Source organism: Oryza glaberrima, chromosome 7, assembly GCF_000147395.1.
Source record: "Oryza glaberrima chromosome 7, OglaRS2, whole genome shotgun sequence".
NCBI classification, from domain to species: domain Eukaryota; kingdom Viridiplantae; phylum Streptophyta; class Magnoliopsida; order Poales; family Poaceae; genus Oryza; species Oryza glaberrima.
The window spans coordinates 2,160,694-2,187,804 of NC_068332.1; the positions used below are offsets into that span (position 1 = coordinate 2,160,694).

Consider the following 27,111-nt stretch of genomic DNA (forward strand, 5'->3'; position numbering starts at 1 on the left):
AGTCGAATATTATCGAAACTGAAAACGGAGCGAAAACGAACTGGTGCGAATACGGTAACGAAAATTTATCGGAATACAAAAACCCCTTCAAACTGATAAATCCAATTCTCAAGTCTCAACGGTCAACAATTCATCATAAAACACAATCATATAAGTCCAATTTTTAAGTCTCAATAATACATCACAAAACACAATCTATCGAATAAATTATCTATGTTTAAGAGAGTAATGTTGTTCATAAATCCCCAGAAAAAATATTCTTATGTAACTTTAGATTTGCATAATAAATATTTTTTAAAAAATAACAGCCAAACACCATAGTATTTACTATTTAGTGCTTAAAAAAAGAATCCAGGGTAATTTGGTCACAAAATTTCCGGAAATTGCGAGAAAATTTCCAGAAAGTTTCTGACCGATTCCGAGTTCCAACGGAACTGCCCTATCATTTTCGATTCCGTTTCCGAGAAAATATTTCAGAATTCATTTCCGTTTCCGAAAAAATTCCAACCGATAGATTCCGTTTTCGAAAATAGGTCCGGAATCCGGAAAATTTTCGTACCGTTTTCACTTCTACACTCGATATCAGAGAAATCTTTTGCTTTCAGCATATTAGAAACACATGGCCATTTTGTTATATGCCTTTTCAAAGTTAATTTTGAAGATTGCTTCTTCCGGTACATTGCGTTTAATGTTTAACGCAGAATCAACACCCCGTCCCTAATACTCCGTGTATCTGTTCTTAATAAAACTTATCTGATTGACACCTTCTGTTACTTCTGGTAGTCTCCCCATTAGACAGATCACAGATGAGCCTGAAAATCTGAATCATTTTTGCATATTTTCGTTTGGGCTACTACCAAGTCACGCAATATATATACCTAGCTCAAAATTGAAATGTCAGATAACACTGTCAAGGTAACTAATGACAACTACAGAATTTTAGCTGCCTTTGTTTCTATAGTATTGAAATACTTATCACAAATCAAGTATCATAGTATATATACTAGCAGTAAAGAACACGGGAGCATCGCTCTAGTTAATTACCGGTGAGCTTTACGCCACTGGTTATCATGCTCACCGGAAGACGCGTTGTCGCCGGCGCTGCTGGCCGGCGACGGGCATCCGTAACCCTGGTACTCGCTGCTGTAGTACTCCGGGCTGGCCGGCGACGCCGCCGTCCGCCTGACCCGCTCCATCTGCGCCGTGTACGATCCCGACCCCGAGCTGGAGTCGCCGCTGCTGGACGACATGGCGCTCTGCCCGGGCCGCGCGCCGTCGCCGAGCTCCTCCGGCGACACGTCCCCCTCGAGCACCTTCACCACCTGGCTCATCTTGGGGCGCCTCCTGCCGGCGTGGCGGACGCAGGCGGCGGCGCACGCGGCGACGCGCGCCGCCTCCGCCCGGTCGTAGTCGCCGCGCAGCCGCGAGTCGACGATGTCGTCGTAGCCGCCGCCGCCGACGCCGGCCATCGCGCGGGGCAGCGCTTGGCGCGCCCAGTCGACGAGGCAGTCGGCGCCGTAGGAGCTCCGGTCGGCGGGGCGGCGGCCGGTGAGAAGCTCCAGCAGCATGACGCCGTAGGAGAACACGTCGGACTTGTCCGTCAGCTTCCCGCTCGACGCGTACTCCGGCGCCAGGTACCCGAACGTCCCCATCACCCTCGTCGACACGTGCGTCACGTTCTCGCTCGTCAGCTTCGCCATCCCAAAATCCGCAACCTGAACAGTGAACGCGATGATCCAAAGTCTCAGAGTCAGCGATCGATCGAGACAATGTTGCAGTATACAGCATATGATCGATTGATTTACCAGTGGCTCGAAGTTGTTGTCCAGGAGAATGTTTGCCGACTTGATGTCACGGTGAATGATCCGAGGATTACCTTCAACAGAATTTTTTTTTATCACGCACTGAACGAAATTAAGCCACCATTGATCGATGAACTGATCAAAATTTGGAGTGCAACTTACATTCCTCGTGCAGGTAGGCGAGCCCCTTTGCTGATCCAACCGCGATGAGCAACCTCGTCGTCCACTTCATCACCGGTAACCCCTTTTCTGTACATGTTGAAGTATAAAATGAATTGCCCGTCTTTTATCATGTTCATAGTGGAGTAAAGTGGAGTAAGTAACTATGTACCGTGTTATAATGTTAAGGTATAAGTGAATTGTCCATCTTTTATCATGTTCACGATGAAGTAAGTAACCATGTACCGTATTGAAGTATAAGTGAATTGCCCGTCTTTTATCATGTTAACTACTCTGTATGTACCATGGAGGTGGTGCTCGAGAGTGCGGTTGGGGACGAAGTCGTAGACGAGGAGGCGTTGCGTGCCGGCGATGCAGTAGCCGACGAGGGGGACGAGGTGGCGGTGGTGGACGCGGCTGATCATGTCCACCTCCGCCTGGAACTCCCGCTCCCCCTGCCCGCCCCCGGTGCTGAGCTGCTTCACCGCCACCTCCTTCCCGTCGCCGAGCACGCCGCGGTACACGTACCCGAACCCGCCCTGCCCCAGCATGTTCCCCTCCGAGAACCCGCCCGTCGCCGCCGCCAGCTCGTCGTACCCGAACGCGTTCTCGTCCAGGCCCGCCGGAACGGGCGGCGGCGGGGGCGGCACGAGCGGCGGCCGCACGACGGCGTGCGGGCCGGTCCTGGTCGTCGGGTGCATCATCATGTTCGGCGGCGTCGACGGGGCGCCGGTCTTGGTCGCCGCCCACTGCGGCTTCCCGCCGCCGGTGTGGTGGTAGTAGTACGCCGTGGTGTTGCCTGCGTCGTCGTCGCGCCGTCGACGTCGCCATGGTCAGGAACACGACGAGCAACGGCAAGTCACAGCAATGGCGTACGTGCGCGCGTGTGCCTCACCTTGGTACCCGAAGGCGGCGGCGTGGTGATTCTGCCACCGCTGCGTCGCCGACCTCCTCCTGCAGCACCAGGAGCAGCAGGCGCAGGCGGCGAGCAGGAGGACGAGCAGCAGCGCCGCCGCGACGGCGGCGATGACGAGCTCCGACGTCACGTCGAGCCCGCCGGCAAATGTGATCGACGTCGACAGCCGTCTCGAGGCGTGCGACGGCGAGTAGAAATCCGCCATCGACGTCGACGGCGAATCGGTGCCCCTCGGCGACGACGGCGAGGGATCGGAAGACATGATCATGAATTGGACGCGCGGCCAGAGGATTCACGATAGAACATCACAAATTTTTTTTTGAAGATTGTTGACCCAATTTTGTTTGATTCCAATTCCAAACTTCAACACGAATCAATCGATCTGAAAAACCAAAGAGGAAGCACATTTTCATGCATGTCCGATGCAAGAACGATCGAGCAAAATTAATTGCGAAATTAATGCGAACTGTAACCTACATGCAAAATTTTGGCAACAACATCTAGGAGAGGACGCACTGGATCGATCGACCCAAACGCGCAACTAATTAATTGAACAAATTTGATCAAGAGGGGGGTAATTAATTAATCAAAGATCGAGCAGTTAGTTAATTACCCCCAATGTAATGTACCTGAGGCGAAAGGCCATGGCGCGAGATGTGCCATTTTGGCGCGCTTGCTATTCTTGCACGATCTGTACTGCAATCTGTTCGGTTTGGAAGTTGCCTGCAGCGAGCGGCAGTTTGCATGTCAAAAAGCTGACGTGGAGGAGGAGGAGAATTAAAGGGCGGTTACACTTCTGTGTGCGTGATACGGGGACACCTAGCGTCAGTTTTCTGACCGGCCGTGCTACTACTCCTCATGTCATTACGAAGGCCCTTTGATTTGTAGAGATATTACCTAGAGATTTTTTTTTTAAGTTTCTTGTGTTTTTTTTAGAGAAGGGTATTTTTTACCCGGCCTCTACATACAACCGGATATATACGGCCATTGAAATAGGGAACTTAGCCCCGCAAACAACCCAATCTGAAATTCGCTCCATAGGAGATTTGAACTCAGGACCTTGGTGTACTACTCAGGTCACTCAGATCACTGTAACCACTAGGCTACATGCCCTTTCGTAAGTTTCTTGTGTATGCAGGCAAGTATGGTTTACGCCCTCTCTATTTCTTTAAATCTGTTATGTGCAGCAGCTGAAACTGAAAAGGTAATAAATTATGCTTTCACCCACGATCTCTTTGAGTCCTCTTGAGTTAGCATTCTAAAAATCATGTGTCCTGAAACAAAACGGATGATAATGGAAAGCATGAAAGCTCGAGAGTTCATTACATGATCACATATGGAATTTGAAAGCATCGAGTCTCATAATATTGTATGTCTATATATTGTCTAGGGAAGTAGGTTAATGGGTTGCACATTTGCGATTATTAGCTTGTAATGATACTATCTGATCATGCATGGACATCCTTGAAAAAATTTAAACTGTCAACGACGGTGCGCCATAAAAAATATATTTCAAATGTTGGTTGCCTACAGTCAGTTAGTCCTTCCTAGTTCACTTGTTGCTTGCTAGCTTTAATCTATCGCAATGGATTAGGTTTTTCATTCACACGTGCATATGTCAAGCATTAACATGGTTTGAAAAATCGAACTCAGTGGGCCAACACATCGTGAGAGGTTTGAAAAATCGAACTCAGTGGGCCAACACATCATGAGATTCTAAACTAACACATATTAGGCGAGATGCCATAGTTGGATTGGATCTGGGCCTGGGCCTAAGCGGATGAATTGCCAACCCCTAAAACATGCTAAAGTAGCTAGGGGTTTCTCATGGGCCAACTAAACATTCACACGCGGCCGCTTAAAGCGGTTGGACCGTCTAATGTGTTTGGCGCTACTCTTTATCCATATCTAAATCTACGCATTAATGAGTCATCTTAATATACATATAAATCTATACACGATACATATCTCAAAGATAGACATTATTAAAGCTACAAATAAATGTTACAAACAACCCAACGTATCCGTGAAAATATATCAAGACGGGAGATGGACCGATATAAAAAGTTACACAGAGGAGTTAGGAATTCATCTCCCATCTTGAACATTTGTAAAGGATAATTCTACAAAAGTAAGGGGCTTAGGCGAAAAAGAGCCCCTCCTCGAGGAAACGCGGCACGCTGTGCGTGCGGCTGGCTTTTTTATCCGGGCTTGAGGCAACAGACTCTTCCCCTTCGCTCGCTCGCCTCCTCTTTCCTTCCTCTCGCTCACAAACCTCCCAACTAGGGTTTTCCCCGCCGCCGCCGCCGCCGCCATGGCCGCCACTCCGGACCGCGCCAATGCCGACCTCCGCCGCCGCCTCGCCGTCGACGCCCCTCCACCACCGCCGCAGATCGCCAAAGGTCCCTCCCCAACTCAGCCCCCCGCCGTCTCCCCTCCCCTCCCCTCCCTCTCGATCCGTTCCTCCGGGCCGGAACCCTAGCTGTTCCGTGGTTGCTCGGGCCGGTCCGATTTGGTTCCAGTTCGGTCGTTCGATCCGCCCCGCCGTTCCCGGAGTTTTGGGGTTTTTGGGCGGTTGGGAAATGGTGGTTGTCCCCCCCCCCCTCCCCTCACTTGGACTTGGTGGTGAGGCAGGTGTTGGGGGCGTGTTAAGGGCGGGTACCTTGGGTGGTTGAGTGAAATCGGTTTGGGATTTGGGTGGATTAGATGCAATGGTCCTAGTTTAACCTCCGTCTGATTTGTGGGGTTTTGTGCGGTTGATTTGGCTGGGATGGATTCTCTTCCCTGCATTTTATTACTTTGATTTCTGCTGTGTATGCTTGCAGATTTATATTTTTTTTCTATGTGCATATGCTGTTGTTGGTAACTTATGCTTTGATGTTGTTAGCATGTGCCATGTCATGTCACACCCGTTGTTGTGTGAGAAATTTGGATTTGATGTAGCTATGTGTAGAGGATGACAGCTTGTTTCACTGATTACTCAACATGTGGAAAAAAACCTACGTGTTGTTGTAGAAACCCGTTTGATTTAAATTTGCATCCTGTGCCAATTGGCCTGTTCGGCAAGCAAGGGCTGCAGCCGCTGCTGTCTTCGTGCTTGCGGGACTGTTCCAGTTGGCTACGGTTTGCGTCGCAGCCCTGGCAGCCGAACAGGCCCAATATTGTGGTAAAAAGTTGTAGAACTAATGTCCAAAACCCTGATCTAGTTGTGTTGATTTGAGGTATATTATTCTAGCCTTTCATTTTATCAAGTCAACCATTGGTCCTTTATTTGGTTAATTATTTGTTTGTTACAAACATATGAGAGGAATGGTTGTGTTGGTAATATCACATATTAATGGCGCAATCTGTGTTCTATACATTTTCTTTATCAGCAGAACATGTTCCATGCCTCATTCATGATACTATTTTTTTTTTTGCAGACAAGCAAGGACTGGATACTGAGATGCCTCTTTCTCCTCAATGGCTTATGAAGGTGGGAGAAAACAAGGTTAGACATTGAGAAGCTAGGTTAATAACTAGACTTAGGGAACTGGTCATGCTAATACTATACATGATGGTTGTAACAGTAGGATACCTTTTAAGTGTATAATAACCTCTCTTATTAGTTATTTTTTGCTTGTCTATACTGAAGATTGTTGATTGCTTGTGGCAGGAACCCAGTTTACTGGGTGTTCGTTCAGATGGTTCAAAGATACCAGGAAATGATGAGGACACAAGCTTCAGTGTGAAAAGAAAGGATGTTTTCAGGGCCTCTGTGCTTGATGGTGAAACTGGGCGTCGTGAACGCTGGCGTGATGATGAAAGAGAACCAAATTCAGCCCCTCGGTGGAATCGCTGGAGGGAGACAGACAAGGAACATGGTGATACACGCAAACTGGAAAGGTGGTCAGATGACTCCTCCAAGTACTCTGTGGATGGTCGTCGTCCTCCACAGGAACGTTGGAGTGACTCCAGTAACAAGGAGGGAAACTATGATCAACGCCGTGATAACAAATGGAGTGCTCGTAGGGGCCCTAATGATAAGGAGTCTGAGAATTGGCGTGACAGATGGGGTGATTCAGGCAAAGATGGTGATGCTGCCCGTGAAAAAGGTTTCTCTCACTACATAGCTCATGGAAAAGACGGCAACAGTCATGAGAAGGATGCTGAAAGAGATGATAATATTTCTAGATCATGGAAATCTAGTTATCCTGTGGGCCGTGGACGGGGAGATTCATCTCATCATCCCTCACAGAATACACAAAAATCATCTGCAACATATGGATATGGTAGAGGGAAGCCAGACAATGAAATTGCAAGTTTTCCAGGTTCTCGTGGAAAATTTACATCTGGAAGTACAAACACAGCCAGTTCAGGATCATCACGTCCATTCCATCTTGGCCTACTTTCTGACAGGCCTGGTGGTACATCAGGAGATCGCACAGCATTTAGATATAGTAGAATGAAACTGCTTGACATATACAGAACTTCTCATGTTACTGACTTCAAGATGCCCCTTGGTGGCTGTGAGGAACTCTCTGCATTTATGCAAGAAGAAACTTTGGAACCTTTAGCATTGTCTGCTCCTACTACTGATGAAGCGGTAATTTTATGCTATAATTTTCTCAAGTGGGATGATCTCATTATTGCAGTACAGTTTCTTATCTCACAGTTCTATTTATGTTTTTAGGCCATCTTAAAAGCAATTGATAAAGGGGATATCATAAACAGTGGCGTCCATCAGGCTTCCAAAGATGGCCCGGTTGGAAAAAGTAATCCTGAATTTCCCCATTAAAACAACCAAAATCATGTTTTCAGCAGTTTGTTTATGTTGTTGTGTACTACTAACATATGAAAATATTTTTTTATCTTACTGATTGAATTCTCACTCTTTAATTAGATGGTAGAGAAGATCAACAAGGAGGCATGGAAGATGTCAAGGGAGAAACAGCTGCAAGTCTCAGGGGTACCTTGTTTATTTCTGTCTTTACAATTTTGTTGTACACTGCATTGCATTTATTTGAATAGGCATCAAGTGATTAACTGATTACACAGAGATGATAGTGTATTCACTCATCCTTGAACATTATTTTTTGAAGTAAATTTCACAAAACCACATGATTTATGGGTAAGTTGCATAAAACCCTAGATATTTTGATTGGTGGCAAATAAACCTCAGTTATTATGGTTATAAAGTTTCACAAAACCCCAGCCCTATGAATGTTGAGTATGGTTTTACTTAAAATTTTAAAACATAGCATGTATGCAAAATTTTTAATTATTGACTTCTTGATTAAGGTTGATAGTTTAACTCTTCAGTCTTCACTACTCTGAAAAATATTGTTTTAGATCGAGATTTGAATAAAGGTTGGGTATGTGCCACAAGTCATATTACATATGGTTTTCCGCAACCTTGACCATAAAACATGGGGTTTTCTAAAATTTACTCTTATTTTTTTTTAGTCACCACCAACTCTCTGATGACTAGGGGACTTTCCAGGTTTTTGTTAGTATAATTTTGTTTTCTTAAATATGTGGAGTTGTGTACATTGACCTTGTTTACAATCAGTCAATTTGACATGCGCTTTGAAGCATTTCCTTTTCTATTTTAGTGCCTCTACATTTAACCAAATTTTATATTTGCTGTAGATGTTATAGCAAGTTTCCTGTTTGCTCCTGTATGTAAATTTGGTTGGACAAGACAAAGTTTGCAGCTGCAAGCATTCTATGTTTTTCTTTTGGACAGGAAAACGTTTTTAACTTCTTGTAGACATTCAATAAAACTATGCTATAAGGTTTGCAAACTAATCCATCAATATGATCTCTTTGTTTTAAATTCGTAGGCCATGTTGAAGTCCTTACTGTTTTTTGTATTTTTTAAAAGATATGTTGGAAGGCTGTCAAACCAGCTCATTTTGTGCTGTTATTATTCTACTACTATTCTTTCGTAAGTTCTTGCAGTGTCTGTTAAATCATTTTCCCATGCTAAAGGTTGCCACTGTTGGTTTATAATAGGTTTTCCTGGTAATACTGATTTGCCGGCCAGAGCGGATTCCTTGCGGCCAGAAACATCTGCTTATGTTGTTCCACAAAGATCTAGGCTCATTGGAGAACATAGGCCTGGACCAACTGCTGACTATATACAGCAAATGCCCTTTGCATTAGATCAGGAAAGTAAAGTCGCTGTTATTACAGGTGTTGATGGATTTGCCACTCCAACTTATCCTAATCCAGAAAGCTTATCTTTATATTACAAAGATCCACAAGGTCAGGTTCAAGGCCCTTTTTCTGGAGCTGACATCATTGGCTGGTTCGAGGCTGGTTACTTTGGTATCGATTTGTTAGTTCGTGTTGCAAATGCACCCCCTGATGCGCCTTTCTTATTGCTTGGGGATGTTATGCCTCATCTACGAGCAAAGGCAAGACCACCTCCAGGGTTCGCTGCAACAAAACCCAGTGACATGCTAATGCCAGAAACTCTACCAACTGGGAATTTTGTCAGCTCGAGTAACACACATGCAGGATCAGCCAGTGTTGGAGCATTTGACAGTGGGCTAAGCAGGAAAGATGGTGCAGTTGAAGCTCAAAATCGCTTTTTGGAGTCGCTTATGTCTAATAGTGTTCGTGATCCTTCAGCTGAAATGCTTGCTATGACTGCAGGTTTGTTTTCTTAGCAAGAATAGCGGCCGTTTCATTCCATTTATTGTTTTTTATAACCATAATTCTAATCTTGCATGCATCCTGGTTTAACATAAAATCCTTTTTTCCTTTAATTAGGTATGACTGAATATGGCAGCAGTGGCATTGGTAACATTACTGTGTCTGGAGGAGAGACTGGGAACAGCATGAATTACCTTTTGGCACAGAAAAGATTGTTGGAGAGGCAAAAATCTTTGCAAAATCCTGGTTCATTTTGGTCAGGAGACAGTATTCCAGCTGCACAAGTGCAAAACAAAGATATAGAAGCATCTGCTCTACACACTAAATTGCACCCTCCCATGGCTGATCCACCTCGCCAAGCTTTGCAATCTCAGAATGTTGATTTGCTTGCGATGCTGCATTCTGCAGAGAAACCTCAAGCACCTGCTTCTAATTCTGGATTGCCAGCATGGTCAAACTACCCTGAAGCTAAGAATCTTGATCCTCGTGGGCATGGTGTGGATCTCACTCAAGGGTCACTTAACATGCATGGTGCAAGTGTGCAGAGTTCCCAACAAGCCACTACTGCTATTCAACAGCAAAACTTCATGCCACTGAACATGTCACAAATAGCTCATTTGGGACCTGAGAAGTTACGTGCTGAAATATCCCAAGACCCACAGCTTTTAACTAGGTTGCAGCACCAGTATCTACTGTCACAGCTACAATTGCAACCACAGCTACCTGTGACGCCTCAGCCTCAACCTCAACCTCAACTCTCTATGTTGGACAAGATGATGTTGCTCAAACAGCAGCAGCAGCAGCAAATGCAACAACAGATGCAACAGCAACAACAAATGCAACAACAACAGAAGCAACGATTGCAACTGCTGCAACTTGAGCAGCAGCAGCAGCAGCAGCTGTTGTTGCAGCAACAGCACCTGCTTTCTCAAGTTATACCTCATGGGCATTCCAGTCAGCAACCTGATGATCTTTATGGGTCACAACGTACTTCATTGCCAACTGGTGATTCTTCGAATCTTGGCCTTCAGAAAATGAAAGAGGTTCTTGAGGCAGACCGCGTTTTGACTGCCCATGGTACACAGGAGGGGCAGCAACCTAGTGATCCAAGTATTATGAATAAGAAGGGTATGGAGGGTGTAGGTCCATCTCAAAGCTCTGTACCTTCTTTATTGCCCCATGAAATTTTTGGTGGTGTACCTTCAAAAGATCGCTACTCTCACCCCCAGAAGTTGGAAGACAAGGTCAATGTCAATACACAATTAAAAGCCAGTATAGTGAACCCGATGCTAACAGAAGTTGCAAATAGGCGTGAAGATGATTCTGATCAACAGGAGGTTAGATCTCATGAAAGGGGCATTGGAATAGGAAAAACAGGAATCATGTCTGAAAATATTTTGGGCTCTGGATCTTCTGAGGTCATAGGGGCAGCTCCAAGTGCACCTAAGGAGTTTCCTGAGGCACCGTTTGATCCAAAACCTGAAACATTGTCATCTCATATTTCCAATCAGGTGCAAGATTTGAAAATATCTTCAGAAAATATCCTCGGTGGTAGTGAACCAACTGTGGCAACTGAAGTTAAAGCCTCTGATACACAGGACACAAAAAAATCAGAAAAGAAAAAGAAGCAGAAGAAGAAACAGGCAGGTGCGGATGTAGCCAAAGGAGCTACAAAGACGGTTACTTCTCAACAGCCAAGGCAGGAAACTCTAGTTGGTTCAGATCAGGGTGGAGCTAAGCATGACTTGCAAGATGATGCAGAGGAGCTATTTTGGGGTTCCCCCATCCAAGTGGAAAGTTCTTCTAAATCTGCTGACCCGCCGCTAGGATTGGAATCATCTCTGGTTCTACCTGCGAAAAGTTTTTCCGAGGATTATGATACTAACAAAGGTGAATGGGAACCTAATGCTGCCGCAGTAAACCAGCGTGGGTGGAAACCTACTCAGGGACCTAGACCTAAATCACTTCTGGAAATTCAAGCTGAGGAACAGCTTAGAGCACAGAGGGGATTAGCAATGGAGAATGCTAAGCCAGCTGTTTCTGCAGCTTCAGTGCCATCAATTCCTTGGAATGGCATGCTGACCACTTCGGACCAGCAGTTGATGGCTGTAAGTAAATCAGTGGATGGCCTGGAAAGTGTTGGCGACTCAAGGAATAGGAGAAGCCAGTTGCATGATTTATTAGCAGAAGAAGTTTTAGCAAGGTCCAGTAACACAGATAATGAGGACATGGGCAATACTAATGATATGGCTTTTCCACCTCTCTCTTCTGCTGTTGTTCAGCCTGATGCTCCTGCTTTTGATGATACTGACTTCATTGAGGCCAAGGACTCTAAGAAGAGCAAGAAAAAGGCGACAAAAGCAAAAGGATCTGCAGTCAAAGCCCCAGCACCTGTTGTTTCCTTTGATTCATCGACTGTATCTGTACCTACTGAAAAGGGAAAGCCTTCAAAGCAATCACATCAAGAGAAAGAAATACTACCGGCTCCACCAAGTGGTCCGTCTTTTGGAGATTTTGTTCCCTGGAAGAGTGATCAGGCAAGTGCAGTACCTGCTCCAGCATGGTCTAGTGAGTCAGCAAAGGTGCAAAGGCCTCTGTCTTTGAGAGATATCCAAAGAGAGCAAGAAAGAAGATCTGCTGTTGCCCAGCAGCAACCACCCTCGCCAACCCCAGCAAAGGTATCTATCAACCAAAGGAATCATGCAAATGTTCCTTCCTGGCAAGCTTCTGGCTCATCTCCATCAAAGGCTGTTGCTCCTGTCCAGATGAGCTCTAATGCTTCCAGTCGTTCCAAATCCAATGCTGAAGATGATTTGTTTTGGGGCCCTTCTGAGCATGATAAACAAGATAAGAAACAGTAAGTTCTTTGCAATTGCAATGTCTTTCATATTTACTCACTTTATTTGTTAATGTTCATTGACAGATATGATTATATCCTTATTTTTTTTTCATAAAATTAGCAATACATGAGCAAATTGATGACCAAGCTGAACTGCAGAATTAGGAACACATTGTCATGCAGTATTCTTTTGCATTTTTTTAAGAACATCTATCCAACGTATATACTACATATTAGCATTCACTTGCTAACAGGAACTTGGCGAAATTTTACCTACATGTTTGATTAGTGAAATGATGTGGTCATCAGTAGTATTTCATGAATGACTTGCTCAGTGCTCACTTGCATAGCATATCATCTGATGGTAGTTCATATTAGAATTTGTGGCCATTGCAATTTCTCTGAAGCTCATTTGGCACCTTACATGAACATATGATGCACCAGCAGAGTTCCAGAACAAAATGTTTCTGAAAGTTTATTTTCTCTAGCATACGGGGGTTGGTCATTATCGAACTTGTAGCTGCAACTCCTCCTGAGAAGTAGAAAAGATAAGAGTTTCTTTAGCAGAATGTCACTCGATTTCACATTTGCATGCTTTGTGCATTACTTGAGATACTTCAGAAGTTATCTACAATACCTGTTGTACACACATCTTTTCACATCTCCTAGCCAATTTTTTCGTATGTGGATTAGAACTTGGAGCATAAATAGTCTATGATATTGTTACGAGTGATTTGGTGATTTGGAGTGATGTAGCTTGATCTCCAGTAGCACCTTGGTAGGGTCTACTGTTGCATTTTTTACAGTTACGGTTTCTGTAGAGCACTTTACCCGTAGGTGACTACTCCGTATTTCTCAATCTTATTACCCCAAATTTTCACAGTTATTTTACTTATGTTAACCAGGTCAGAATTCCCAACTCTTTCAAGTCAGACTAGAAGCTCCAGTATTAAAGACCAGTCCCCAATGAACCGTCAAAAATCCCAGGCCAGCAGACTGCCCCTTTCTACTGCTCCTACTGCCAACCACGCTGGTAAAGGGAAAGCAGAGGCAGCAAACAGGCAAACAGGTATGGTAGCATTTCTACTCGGGTTCTGAAAACCATTTGTTATCGTCTACTCTGTCTAACAGCTGTTTGCGTTTTGCTGCAGAGGCAATGGACTTCAGGGATTGGTGCGAGAGTGAGTGGGCCAGACTCACTGGAACAAATGGTATATTTAAATAGCTCTTGCATCAAAACTCATCAATACTTATTTGTCTTGCTTTGCTTGGACGATCAAGTATCAACATCTGATTCTTTGGTCTACTCTTCCCATTTAGATACAAGCTTCCTCGAGTTTTGCATCAAGCAACCAACTGTTGAGGCAGAAATGCTCCTCCGGGAGAACCTTGGCTCTTTTGACCGCAATGGCGAGTTCATCGATAAGTTCCTCAACTACAAGGCCTTCCTGTCAACTGATGTGATCGAGATGGCCTTCCAGCTACCTGCCCGTGCTGTCCGTGGGGACGGTGCAGGGCGTGCAAACCATGCCTCTGCAGCCAAAGGAGCCTCCAGCACCGAGACGGAGCTGGACGGAGGAAAGAAGAAAGGGAAGAAGGGGAAGAAGGTGAGTGCAGCAGTTTTAGGATTCAATGTAGTCAGCAACCGTATAATGATGGGTGAGATCCAGAACGTGGAAGATTAGGAACAGCGTATGACGGCACCGTTGTACATACTTTTGTTGCTCACAAAGAGCTGTCGTCTTAGATTTGTTGCAATGGCAACCGAGCTTAACTATGCCGCTCATGAGTAGTTTTTGGTTCATCCCTTTTTTTTGACGATGCGCTCATGAGGTGATTTTGGTTCCTGTAACTTACAGTAGATTTTCTTCTCATAGAAATTTCAGTAGGGGTTGATCTGATCAATTTTCGTTTGTTGTTTATGTGGCTTATGCCATGATACATGATGCTAATATAGAATTTCCTGCTGCAAGATCAAAAAGAATTTGAGTTCATCATGTTGCGGCTGTTGCTTTTTTTTCCTCTTTCGAAGGAGTCAGTGATGTACAGCACTCGAGCCATGTGTTTGTGTTCCATCTGTGCTTAACTGGATGGATGGAAATATCAAGAAGCTTTGCATTGACAAGTGATGTGCATTGATAAAAGTACATTAGTTTTCCCTCAAAAATAAAATTACATAAGTTGCTTGTAAACATACTCCCTCCGTCCTATAATATATAAGGATTTTGAGTTTTTGTTTACACTGTTTGACCACTTGTCTTATTTAAGAAAATTTGAAATTATTATTTAGTTTTTTGACTTATTTTATTATCTGAATTATTTTAAGCACAATTTTTTGTTTTTTATATTTGTATAAATTTTTTAAATAAGATAAGTGGTCAAACAGTGCAAGGAATTGAGGAGTATATTACAAAATAGCAGTCACCATCTGAATGTCTTCCTAGTTCCTGCAACTGCACTTAGTGCTTAATCTGAAATCTGAAGCAGTGTTCTAAACCCAAACAAATAGAACACGAGTAGCCAAATCTGAAAAACAAAACACCTCTGTTTTAATCTAAAAATCTGAAGCAGTAATCTAAACCCAAACCTAACCACCTAACCTTTCTGTTTTCTGCTGTAACAGTAATCAGTCTAATTCTCCGGTGGTGGTGGCGGCGGCGGCGGCGCGAAAATATCGCCGGCGTACGGATCGAAGCCGTCCGGGTAGGACATGTAAGTCGGCGGCTGGTACACGCCGGCGCCGGGCTGTCTGGGCAAGTAGTAAGATGGAAAATAGGTAGCGGGATAACGGTATACTCCTCCGTATAGGTCGCCGTAGTATGCTCCTCCGCCGCCGTAGCCGTAACTGTACCCACCGCCGGTCAGGTATCCGAATTGGCCGTCGAAGCATAGCTGTTGGGGCTTGGTGGCGTACGCTGGTTCTTCCTCCACCGCGGCGGAGTTGATCGGCGGCGAGTGCTCTGGTTCTTTCTCCTCCGCCGCGGCGGCGTCGCCGTCGATCGGTGGCGGCGGGTCGTCGAGGAAGATGGGTGGTATCGCGTCGCCACCGATCTTGAGGCTGTCCAGCCCATCGGCAATGTCGTCCTCGTAGTACTCCAGGTATTTGTCCAAATCCGTGTCGCTGTACGCGTCGTCGTCGGAGCTTACCACCTCCTCCTCGTCCGACGTGACGCCGGTGGAGGAGTCGTCATCGGCGCCCACCGCTTCGCTTGCCGTCGCGCCGCCGGGGAGGTCGCCGTCTACAGCGGCGACATCCGCCGCTGTGCTCCCCGACTTGCCGTCGTCGTCGTCCTTGTCACCGGAAGAATCCACCGGCGAGGCCTCCTCCACCGGCGCCGCCGCCTCCTTGCTGAAATCGTCGACGTAGACCCACTCCTCGTCGACGTAGATCCACTCCTCGTCGCCGCTGCCGGCCATCTCGGGATCGATCGATGAGATGACGGCGGCGGAGATCTCTGATTCCTGATATGCCGTCGTGTGCGTACGTATATTTGTAGAGCTCGAGGACTGGCAGTTTCATTTCGACTCCATCTTGGACTCCGTACGAATCGGATCAGCAACGTGGCGAGGGGCTCACGGAATACGCCTTTGGCAGGCGAAAGCGGAGACGTAAAACCGGACGCGAATCGAAGACGACTTTCTCTCTTTCCCTAGCTTGGTCGTTTTGCGGATCGGCCCCTCCATTTCGTCGAATTCACGCGCGCGGGGACAGCCTTCCGACCTCCTCCCCTCTGATCCGGCGCAGCCATGGCGTCGAGCGGGAGCAGCACGGTGAGTCCTTTCACTGTCTTTCTCGGGATCACGCTGGATAGGACGCAGAGCTCTGCGAGATTTGTAGGGATGTGGGTTTCGTTTCGAGCGGAATCTCGCTAAAGCTGGGAATTTGTCTTTTTTTTTTTTTTTGTTGTTGCGTGGTCGATGAGTGCAGGTGGTGGGAGAGATGGAGAGCAGCTTGGAGCGGGTGAGGCGGCAGCTCTCGTCCACCTCCAGCCGCCACCTCCTTCAGGGCCCTCTCCTGAAGCGATCCGATACAGTAATTTCTTATCTTAATTTTTCTTCTCCATATTGCGTAATTATCCCCTTAGCATTTTCTCCTGTTTCTTGATTTCTGCCAACTATAACCTGCTATTGTTACTGTGGCTGTGGCTAGGATGATGAATTAGGAGGATTTATATGTTGTTCAGTATACTTTAAGCTTCTGTTTGTTTTGCGTTTTAGGAGTTTCTGACATTTTGCTATCTGAACTTTTACTTTGTCGATTCTGGTTTTAAGTTTAGCTATGAAGTAAAATCCATAATACAGTGGGAGTGACATATTGTAGAAAAACCATAATAGAGTGGGAGCGACATATTGTAGAAAAGGTAGTAGGTGCCTGTGTTACATTTGTAGGCAGTGTCCAAGCACAAAGTCTCATGTATGTCAGTTGGTTTGTGAGGTTATCGGGATGTTTCCTGCCTCTCCCTGTTATCTAGATGCTTGTTTGCAGATCAGAATGCAGGGATGTAATTGGCAACTTTGGATTTGTTTTGTTTTTTTGTTTTGGTGTAGATGTAAATATGATGTTTCTTAAAACAAATGCCGGTTCCCCTTTTGACTTCTTGATAAATTTTCGTGTGTTTGTAGTCCATTAGTCATTTATCTTCTGCTTTTGCATTACTGAATGTACTATGCCAGTCTTCCTATTTCCCCTTGATAAACTTCACACCTTCAATTGTCAGCTAAGAAAATGGAATGAACGGTGGGTTATACTTGATCCTGCAACTGGAAAGATGGAATACAAGTATGCAAAATTACAGCTCCTTTTGAATATTTGAACCATAGAATTTTTTATCTTGTGGTCATAGTTTAACTTCTCATTTAGGATTCGTAGAAGTGATGCAGCTGTGAGGGGAATAATAGTGTTTGATTCAACAAGCACTGTGACGTTGTCGCCAATGAACTTTCAGTACGATATGCTTCATTCCTAGTCCATTATTATATTTCAGACTTACGCGATAAGCACTAAACTGACTCATGTTTCCTTTGGTGCAGTGGACTGCCGAAATATGATGGATGCTGTTTCTGTATCCACACGGACTAACTTTTTTTAACCTTACATTCTTTTGCATGGGTGATATTTATTTTGGGACCCTCTATTTTGTTTTATTCAATGACTAATGTTCTAGATATTGGAACCCCACAGAAAAAGGAATATTTTCTTTGTGCAGAAACTCCTAGTGCTGCAAGAGCTTGGGTGTCCACTTTACAGTAAGCTTGTGATCTATGATTGTCGATGTTATTATTTTTAAACCATGTGCACAGCATTCTTCCTTTATTATATTAGTAGTTTGCTACTATGGGGTATCTTACAAATGTTTGAAAAAAATTTAGAGTGAATTCCACTTTGGGCTAGGTTTAGTTATCTATATTGCAAATTAGACCAGGCATTAGTAAGCCTTTTCACCTAGAACTAGGTATTGTTACAAATTTTGCACCTTGTACCGGTGGCCCACATGTCAGTGGATCTTTCTCCTTCTTCCTCCTCAAAACTCCCTGAGCCCAACTCTATCCACACCGGTGAGCTTGTCTCTTCAGCCAGTAGCAGCAAATAGCGGCTGGCCAGCTAGCCCTCTCAGGCCCACTCCAACTCCTGTTACACGACCGGCTGCAGCATGCAGAAGTGCCAGGGAGCGCACAAGACGAAGAACAACGAGATTGAATAATCGAATCAATGTATGCACATGGCCTAAGAATGGTTCAGGAGCACAACCCACTGCATTGTCAGCTCTCCTCCAATTGTCTTGGACTTAATTATTTCCTTCAAATTGCAAATTGGGAGCGTCGCAACCCTTTGCGGAGGTCAAGCGTGGCTGCAGTGCCGGCAGAGTTTGAGCGTGCTTAGTCTTCTCATCCAGCCTTCCCTCTCTCACCTCAAGTTTGTCTAGAGCATCTAGAATAAATGGAGATGAGGCAGGATTGATCAGGTGTGCGTCAGCAGGAGTCACTTGAGAACAGCGGCAGTGGAAGAACTGGCCCAAAGTGAAACATTAATGTAGACTTCCCTGGTCCAAAGTGAAAACTTAGTCCTATCCCTAGTCCAAGTTGCAACTTAGGTAAAAAATAGTGGTCCAATATGAAATTTACTCAAAAATTTAATGGTTTAATTGCTTAACTACCGTAATGATTTATTATGATATATTTGAAGCAAAATGATATTTTGTACATTTTTTGTAAGACTTATACAATAAGATACATTGTTGCGAGAAACTGACATGTTAATATCAATTTAAGCTAACACGGGTGCAACACCAGCCTGCAGTTTTGGGTATTGAGGTTTGGTGATCTATAAGTACCTCAAAACGTTAAAACTCGGTACTTTTCCAACAAATTTCATATTCTGATGTTTGCATTAGATCAGTTGCCGCGTATGTATTTGTTAAAAGATTACAATGCTTGAGGGCTTGTGCTTGGGAGGCACGTTGACTCGTGGAGATTAGAGCCTGGGAAAATCGAGTTGTTTCATTATTCCAAATAAGTGCTTGTGGTGCTATTCATAGAGGCAGAGGCTTTCTTGTTCACTGTTTGTATCTATACTGCTATCAGTTGTCCACCCGACAACTAAGCTAATGGGCTATAAGCTGGCTAAAGGCTTTCATTTGGTGCTTTGTGTTATTATTTCTCTATTGTTTCAGCTGTGAATCGTGAAACCTAGTAAAATTTCTTGTTTTACCTGCAGTGCTTCTCAGTTGGTGCTACAAGCTCACAAAGAAGCAGTGAATTTGTTGGGTGGAAATGGTCCTACCAAATTGGGAAAAGTTGCTACAGTTGTGGCTGTGGCCAATGCGACTGCAATCGAAGCATCCAAAGAGGTAGAGGCAGCGATGAAGGTATCCCTGCGGGCAGCTTTGGGCTCAACTACAAATAAACTCAGTAAAGGTCAATTAGATGATCTCACTATAATGATGGTAAGCTCTTCTTCGTACTACGTACTAAGGAATACCTGAATCAAAACTTAGTAGTTGTGAAGGAAATCACTACTGATGAATGTAGGCTTACTGTTAGACCCTTAAAAGTAAATATCCTTGCTGTAGTCAATTAGTATTATATTCAAGTGTTACACTATGTTCGCAAACTAAGTTATTGGTACTTAATTTATCAGACCAGTGAGTAATATAAAAAGAACATCTGTATCTATTATGAAGTATCGAAATTTGCAACTCAAGTAGTCTGATAGAACTTCACAAACTGGCATCAACAGCAGCTCTGATAAACTGAATGTTTACTTTGGTACATTCAAACCTGTTCGTCCACTTGGCTTATGTTTGTTCCTGTTCTTTTGGTTCTTGATGAAAATTTTCCAAACACCGTTATGAGCTAGTAACAAGATAGAAAGATTCCTATTAATTTATTTAAAAAATGCTTCTCAAGTTATAGTTTGATTGATAAAAATATGCATTTGCATTTGCTTCTCGGAAGCAGTCTAGTATTTGGTTCTCAGGATCTTTGTCTGAACAATGTCCTTGTATAGTAATTATTTTTAATACTAATGACTGCTTGAGAAAAAAAGAACTACCTATACATTTTGAAGATGCCTTCTTTGGTATTAGTTGTGTATCACTAATGTGAGACTTCTGTTTTTGGATACTGAAGTTTGTTTTTTGTACTGTATATCTATAATTTACAGGAGACCCTTCGAGTTAAAGATGATGAACTTCACCAGTTATTGCAAGATATCCGTGCACGTGACGCAACCATCAGAGAGATTACAGATAAATTACAGGAGACTGCTGAAGCAGCTGAAACTGCTGCTTCTGCAGCTCATTCAATAGATGAGCAGAGAAGATTTTTATCTTCAGAACTTGAACGCCTGAAACAAGATCAGGAAAAACAAATTGAATTTTCATTGCTTAGGGTAATAGCCATTTTAGTTAATCTATATACTATGCATTTTATTATATATAAATATATTTTATTCGTGCATTTACATGGTTATACACCTGAGTATCATGATCCTAAATCTGTGAATGTGCATTTTTAAAGGTGAACTGAATTTTGTATTGACAGTTAAGGGAATCGGAAGAAAAGGCAAAGCTTCTTTCAGAAGAGAGGGAGCATTTACTCAAGGAAAGAGATTCTGCTCTTCAAGAAGCTCAAATGTGGCGTTCTGAACTAGGAAAAGCTAGAGGAAATGCTGTAATTTTAGAAGCAGCCGTTGTGAGGGCTGAAGAGAAAGCAAGAGTTTCAGCAGCAGATGCTGATATGCGAATAAATGATGCTGCGAGTAGACTCGATTCTGCGACAAAAGAAAAGGAAGAACTCGTAGCTCTTGTGGACGCGCTACAGTTGCAAATACGAAGGTTCTGCATGTATATTCTACTATTTAATTTCCTGTTCCTTCAATCATTGAAAAGCATCATAAGATTCTTCTAAAAAACTTGATTGGAGAGTTAAGAAGGTTTTGGAATATCTTCTCTTTGCAGCCAAGACACTAGCACAAAACAAGTCTGCGAGGAGAGGTCGGAGCTGTGCTCCACGTCTTCAAAGCATGTAGACATGGAAGATGATAATGTGGATAAAGCTTGCTTAAGTGATACAGATCCAATACCCATTACTGAGAACATAGTTGATTTGGATGATGATGGAGTCGATATCCCTACAATTGGGGTCACGGAGTGGAATAATCCTCATTCTTCTGAAGTGTCTGATGTAAGAGAAGTAACCACTGAACCTGAAGATAACAGCTTGGATATTCCTGTTGATAGCCAACCAGTATCTGAGAATGCTTTCCACGGTTAACCTGGCTTGTTTCTATTCTTAACCCCGTTGGCTTGTATTCTATGTTCTCATTTTAGTTCATTGCAAACATTCATATATTCAAATTAAAGCTCGCTATGAGCTCATGGACTTTAGTTCCACAACGTGTTCACTGTATCCAAGTGGAATAAAACAGTGCAATTGTGGGTGTGTACATCTGAAAGTCCATGTTTGTCAACGTGATTCAGGGTATCAGGATAGTGCTCTGAACTAAATTCACATGAGCTGCATAATGCATCCTGTTCGAGTATTAATTAGTGACATCTATTACTCTTTGCTTGTATCATATATATAAACAAGTGATGAATGAACATCTTGTCTTCCTAGTTTTCTTTAATAAAAAAAAGGAAGCCGTCGTTCTCGTGCATTTTTGTGGAGATAAGTACTCAAATGCCCTAGCTATTTCTCTAGTTTGGGGTAGTGTCTTTCAGACCTATCGTTTCATTTATTCGAGGAATAAGCGAAACGGCATATTTACAAATGAATAGTAATTTGTGAATAAAACTTTTATATATGTGCTCTTAACGATTTAAAAGCAAAGACTGAAAAAATAAACTTATGAAAAAACCTCAAAACTAATTCTATAATTCTAAATTTAAGGTTAAAAATTCAAATTTTGGCGGATACACATGAGCGAAAACATGATGCCTTTCTGTCTGTACCTTCAAATGAAAAACCGTAGTGCCTTCTAGAGAGAGCTAGAACAACTTTGTCTTTTTTTGGGGACAAGTTGTTTAGTGAAATTTGTAGCTAGTAAAATGAAGCAATGAAACCCATTCTTCATCACCTGCTCACTAACTATCAATAATTTACTGTAGACATCATCACAAAGGAACAGTTCAAATTAATTGGGAAGACAAGTAAAAGGTTGGTCAAAAGGAAGAGATAAGCTAATTAAGCAATTATGAACACATTGCAAACAGCTCGAATCTCTAGTACTAAAGAAAAGGTCTTATCAACCTGCTAGTGACTTGTTCATCAGCGACCTTGTTCTGGAAGAGGCATATGCTTAACTAGCCTAAAAAGTTTCAGACAACTTGATGATAATTGATCCCTTTTGGTCTGCTAACAACGTACATACTCCCTCCGTCTAAAAAAGACAAATCCTAATTTCCGTGCCCAACGTTTGACCGTCCGTCTTATTTAAAAAAATTATAAAAAAATTAAAAAGACAAGTCACTTTCAAAGTATTAATTATGTTTTATCATCTAACAACAATAAAAATACGAATTATAAAAAAATTTCATATAAGACAGACAGTCAAAGTTGGACATAGAAACCCAGGGTTTATCTTTTTTTTTGAGACGGAGGGAGTATGAATTAACCTTTTTTGAAAGTTGACACGACTACATAAAGAGAAGCTTCAAGTCTTAATTGGTGGCATAGATTTCTCTGTATTTTATCCATGGCAATGAAGTTACATAGAGAAACTTCATTTATGACACATGAACAAAATGTACCAAATTTCCTTCTCTTCCGGTCAAAACCGTATAGTTGGACTATATATAAGCATTTGTTCATCAATTATTTCAAAGCTCGCTGTCAAAGTCGTCACAAAAATATAGGAGTATTTCTAACACACAGCGATTCAACTACATGAAGGTCATCTTCTAGTCAAGACCGTACTTAATTTTAGACCTGTAAGTAAGCATTTGTTTAATTAATCGCCGACTATTTCACAATTCCCGGTCTCACCGTTAAACATGAGCAAGCTATGAATGAACCTGATAATCCAAATTGGTGCAAAAACATTCAACCATGTATACGATCAATATCACAATATGGTGTTCTGAAATTGTAGCTAACCGACGTACTGAAACTTGTAGTATAGCATTTGTGCACAACAAGAAGTATTATATTGGCACATGGCAAACTCTCCTACATACAGACGTGTTTTCTCAATTCAGAGTGATTGGTTATAATGTCCTACTAGTTGGTCATATCAAAGCGCTTCAAAATTCAAAATTTAATACTGAGATGACTGAAATAGAATCTTTTTCCTTAACTTTAATATGTGCTATAAACAACTTAAAAATAAACAAAAGAGTATATATATAGAGGATGTCCCCTCTTTTCTTACATGATGCCACCTAAATGTAGTTATAAATTTTTTTAAAAATAGTAAGATAGATTAAAATGAAATATATCACTTCAGAAATATGCAATTTCAATAGTTTCTACAAGTTGTAAAAAAATAATAAATATAACTGCGAATATATGTTAACTATTTTCAGTTTAATTTGTTCTTTTTGCATCATGTAGAAGTTGAATTTAGCCTTACATAGTTGTGGAGTGATATACTTTATATTAATATATATTATCAATTTTTTTTATAACTATTTAGGAGGCATATGCTACAAACTAGAGGATGTCCCCTTTTAAGGATGAAAATCCATCTCCTATATATTCTTCCATCGAACTTTATTTGCATCCAGAGCATGTAAAATTAATATACTTGCTCTTTGCTCCGAAACTGACACATGAAATAAGTAAGTTCGAAGTATACGTGGATACTTATATGGCCGTGAACGCTGTTGACAACTTGACATCTCAATTTGTAGCAGGTTAGGATATCATGGCGACTTTGTAAATAGCAAAACCACGAGTATATCAACATGCCGACTGTACAGAAACTTTGATATATACACGTGTCAGTGACGGTATGTACATGTTGGTGAAGTTTAATTTTTAACCGTACGTGGTAAGAGTGTGTATTACAGTATTTTGAAAAGGATCTCGATTAAGATTTGGTCATACATACGTTTAATTTTTTTTAATAATGAAATAGAACATCCTACCCTTTATGCATACATTTAATTAGTTTTTAATTAGCTAGAGATGACCTTTAAGCAGTTTGAATTTATAACGTCAGTAAACTTTTTTTTTAAACAAGCTCACCAAACTCGTCACGTCCATAATTAAGGTGAGTCGTCATAGCCGCGAATGCATGTTTTAAAAAAACTGTCACCATCCCATTAATAATGTAATCCTGTACTAACCCCTATACTCATATTCGTAGCTGAGTTCATCATGTACGTACTTTGTACGACCTGGACGGTCAATGTCTTCTGGTGGAGTTTCTTTTTTTTTTTAAAAAAAAAAACACAGTATCACGCTCAAGGGTGCGCATACACATCCTTATATATACACATGTATATCATGCTCTTATAAGTATCTCCAAAATACCAGACCAACATATCTTAAAATCGACAAAGTTATCACATACACACACTCTACCCCGATGAGCATACTAAAAAGCTAAACCGTCATATCTTGAAATCGATAAAGTCACAACATATATTTTATTTCGTTGTCAAAAGATCGTTTACCACTTAAAAAATAATTAGATGTAAATGCGGGCACCCTGTACCACAAGTCTAAAACTGACCGGATGAGCAAACTTTACTAGCTGAGTTACACAGGCTTTACAAGAAAACATCAGGAAACATTCATTTAAATAGTTTTTACTAGTGATGACCTATAAACTGTTTGAATTTCTAACTTCAGTAAACTTTTCTTTACCAAGCTCACCAACTCATATATATATGTCCATAATTAATAAGGTGAGTCGTCATAGCGGCGCATGTGTTAAAAAACTTGGTCACCGTCCCAATATTGAAGTTATCTTGTACTAACCAGAGTCATAATTTCTTGTAGATGAGTTCATCAGATACGTACGGTACGACCTGCATGTGTATGCATGCATATTGTTGGAACGGAGTTAATCAAATTAACTTAGGTGTAAGATAAGGTTTGGGAATAGCAGAACGAATAATTGAGGACAGTCAATGGCTTCTGAGTTCTGACAATAAAAGTGCTAGAAGATTAACTCGCAAAAAAAACATCAGTCAAAGATGAATTAACCAATCAATTTAAGTGCTCGGAAGTCATTGTGTCTCATGTTCACATTACAGGGATATTTTGTCTAGGTGCATTTTTTTTTCATATGCTACGACCTTACATGGAAGCTACTCCCTCCGTCCTAAAATATAAACATTTTTAGCTATAAATCTAGATAACTGTGTGTCCAGATTTATAGCGAAAAGTTGCTATATTTTGGGACAGAGGTAGTAGGAAATTAATTAATGAATTAACCAGGAATTTGGTAGGTAATGTATGTTCCGGTTGGATTACATCAAATTTGGTTTGATTGGATATACAGCTAGACAACAGCGGCAAATTTGGTTGGTTAACCGCGCGCCTGGGCTCCGTGAAGGCGTGACCTCCACTATAAATCACCATTGCAGTCCATAAGATCCTATTTAAGGATTTCAATCCTACATAAAAAAATCCTAATTAAGAATACCTTTGAAAAAAATCATATCCCATCCTTTAATTTTATTTTGGAATGGACAGTATATTTAGATTGTAGAGAAAAGTTATCAAACGTTTCAACCTTTTCGAAATTTCCTTTTTAAGTCTATTTCGATCTCACTCAATTCATGTGGTTTTTTCCGGTTTTGGTCTACTCAAACAATCATTCATTTATTTTTTCTATATTTTACAAATCTCTATTTTACACTTATATTTCTATTAAAATTATTTGTTTTTTCATTCCTACATTTCAAATAAATCCTAAAATTTAGTTGATCATCGAAAAGTGATTTTAGTCATCCGGGCTCGACAAGGTCACTGGCTTTGCTACTGTAGCTAGAAGTGTGATTTGACATGCTACAACTTTGAGCCCATGCATGCATTGACCAAATAACTGTCAAACAAACAGTCGGGGTGATTTGCACATCGGTACAGTCCAGATTACAATTTTATAAACTAGTACTAATTTTTATCTAATACATTTACAAAATTCAATACTAATTACGAAAGTACATTTGAGACAAAATGATTGTCTTCCCATATGATATTTATACATCTAATATAAGAATTTGAAATACATTAATATGTACATATATACTACTAAACACACTAACTTCTACAGGAATTCCATAAGCTTCCAAAGAAAGTTTTGTCAAACGGCAAGGTGAGTTTAGTCAACTAGAAGTGCAATGTTGCTGTCTTGTAGCATTAGCGTATTAGACCCACAAGAGCATATGGGAACCAAAAGATGCTTGTGTACGTACAAACGATTCCTCTCAAAATCGATACAAGTCATCAGCTTTCTATCTGGTTTTCAACAACATGTTTATAAATAATTTATCAATTGTTGGTCATAACGGGCTTTCTAAAAATGACTAGTTTGCTGCTTAATTAGCTGACTTATCTCTAGCCACACGTGGGAACGATAATAATAGATTTAGTCCTTGAACACACTGACAGGTTTCCTACCTACCATGGCGACATTTCTTATATAGCTTGTCTTTTCTTTTTCATCCATGGAAAAATCCATCAACCAAGATCGCAATTATATAATCACGGATTGCTCCATTGACCAATCGAACACAATCCACTTGCGTGATTTACATTGGAGAGAAAATAAAGTAGAAAAAAATATGTGGGGTCTTTGGACATATATATTTTTGATCCAACTATATGGCTATTGACAGGTATTTGTGAGAGAGATCAGACGAAAGTTCAGATCTTCAAATTGCTTGGCACGTGAGCCATAACTAGCAGAAACACAAGATTCCATATAAACTACTTGTTTGGTTCACAATCTCTCGCTGTACCTTGAAAGATATATTGCACATTGACTCTCATGCATCATCAACCAGTCATATATATTTTTTCAAAATTGCTAAACAACATCCAACAGAAAAATAGAGATACAATATTGCAAATTTCTAACCTCAAATCCGCTTCATGATTTGTACTCAAATGGACTTTTCCTCTAACTCCAACGACCTTGATAAACACTGACGACCAACGATGATGAACTCGACTAGTGAGAGTCAGGCTTAGTGTGATATTTGTGGGAGGCGATGGCCCGGGGTTGGACGGCGGCAAGGCGCCGGAGTCAGAGCCGAAGCCATTTGGGATGGAGGAGGGTGGTGGAGGGGGGGGGG

At 42.0% G+C, this 27,111-nt stretch overlaps 3 protein-coding genes across 4 annotated transcripts; 2 read left to right on the plus strand and 1 right to left on the minus strand.

The window, feature by feature from the left end:
* Window positions 1–855: 855 nt before the first annotated feature.
* Window positions 856–3,550, minus strand: LOC127779548 (proline-rich receptor-like protein kinase PERK4). The gene is made up of 6 exons (XM_052306354.1): window positions 3,507–3,550; window positions 2,857–3,259; window positions 2,266–2,760; window positions 1,965–2,051; window positions 1,806–1,876; window positions 856–1,715 (listed from the first exon to the last, which is right to left on the minus strand). Exons 2-6 carry the CDS (start codon window positions 3,143–3,145, stop codon window positions 1,041–1,043), a joined length of 1,617 nt encoding a protein of 538 aa, XP_052162314.1. The 5' UTR covers window positions 3,146–3,259; window positions 3,507–3,550; the 3' UTR covers window positions 856–1,040.
* A 1,559-nt stretch (window positions 3,551–5,109) lies between these two features.
* LOC127779547 (protein ESSENTIAL FOR POTEXVIRUS ACCUMULATION 1) lies at window positions 5,110–14,352 on the plus strand. The gene is made up of 10 exons (XM_052306353.1): window positions 5,110–5,279; window positions 6,300–6,367; window positions 6,533–7,462; window positions 7,550–7,631; window positions 7,760–7,825; window positions 8,875–9,519; window positions 9,637–12,376; window positions 13,264–13,427; window positions 13,510–13,569; window positions 13,679–14,352. Exons 1-10 carry the CDS (start codon window positions 5,192–5,194, stop codon window positions 14,041–14,043), a joined length of 5,208 nt encoding a protein of 1,735 aa, XP_052162313.1. The 5' UTR covers window positions 5,110–5,191; the 3' UTR covers window positions 14,044–14,352.
* A 1,654-nt stretch (window positions 14,353–16,006) lies between these two features.
* On the plus strand, window positions 16,007–21,305 carry LOC127779550 (uncharacterized). Of its 2 annotated transcripts, none has more exons than XM_052306355.1 (10): window positions 16,007–16,129; window positions 16,287–16,391; window positions 17,077–17,138; window positions 17,220–17,303; window positions 17,390–17,421; window positions 17,524–17,605; window positions 19,074–19,302; window positions 20,022–20,249; window positions 20,402–20,694; window positions 20,818–21,305. In XM_052306355.1, the coding sequence occupies exons 1-10, from the start codon at window positions 16,106–16,108 to the stop codon at window positions 21,131–21,133; spliced, it is 1,455 nt and encodes a 484-aa protein (XP_052162315.1). In that variant the 5' UTR covers window positions 16,007–16,105; the 3' UTR covers window positions 21,134–21,305. The 2 variants fall into 2 exon arrangements, with proteins under 2 accessions (XP_052162315.1, XP_052162316.1); XM_052306356.1 differs by having other exon boundaries at window positions 17,229–17,303.
* Window positions 21,306–27,111: the final 5,806 nt, after the last annotated feature.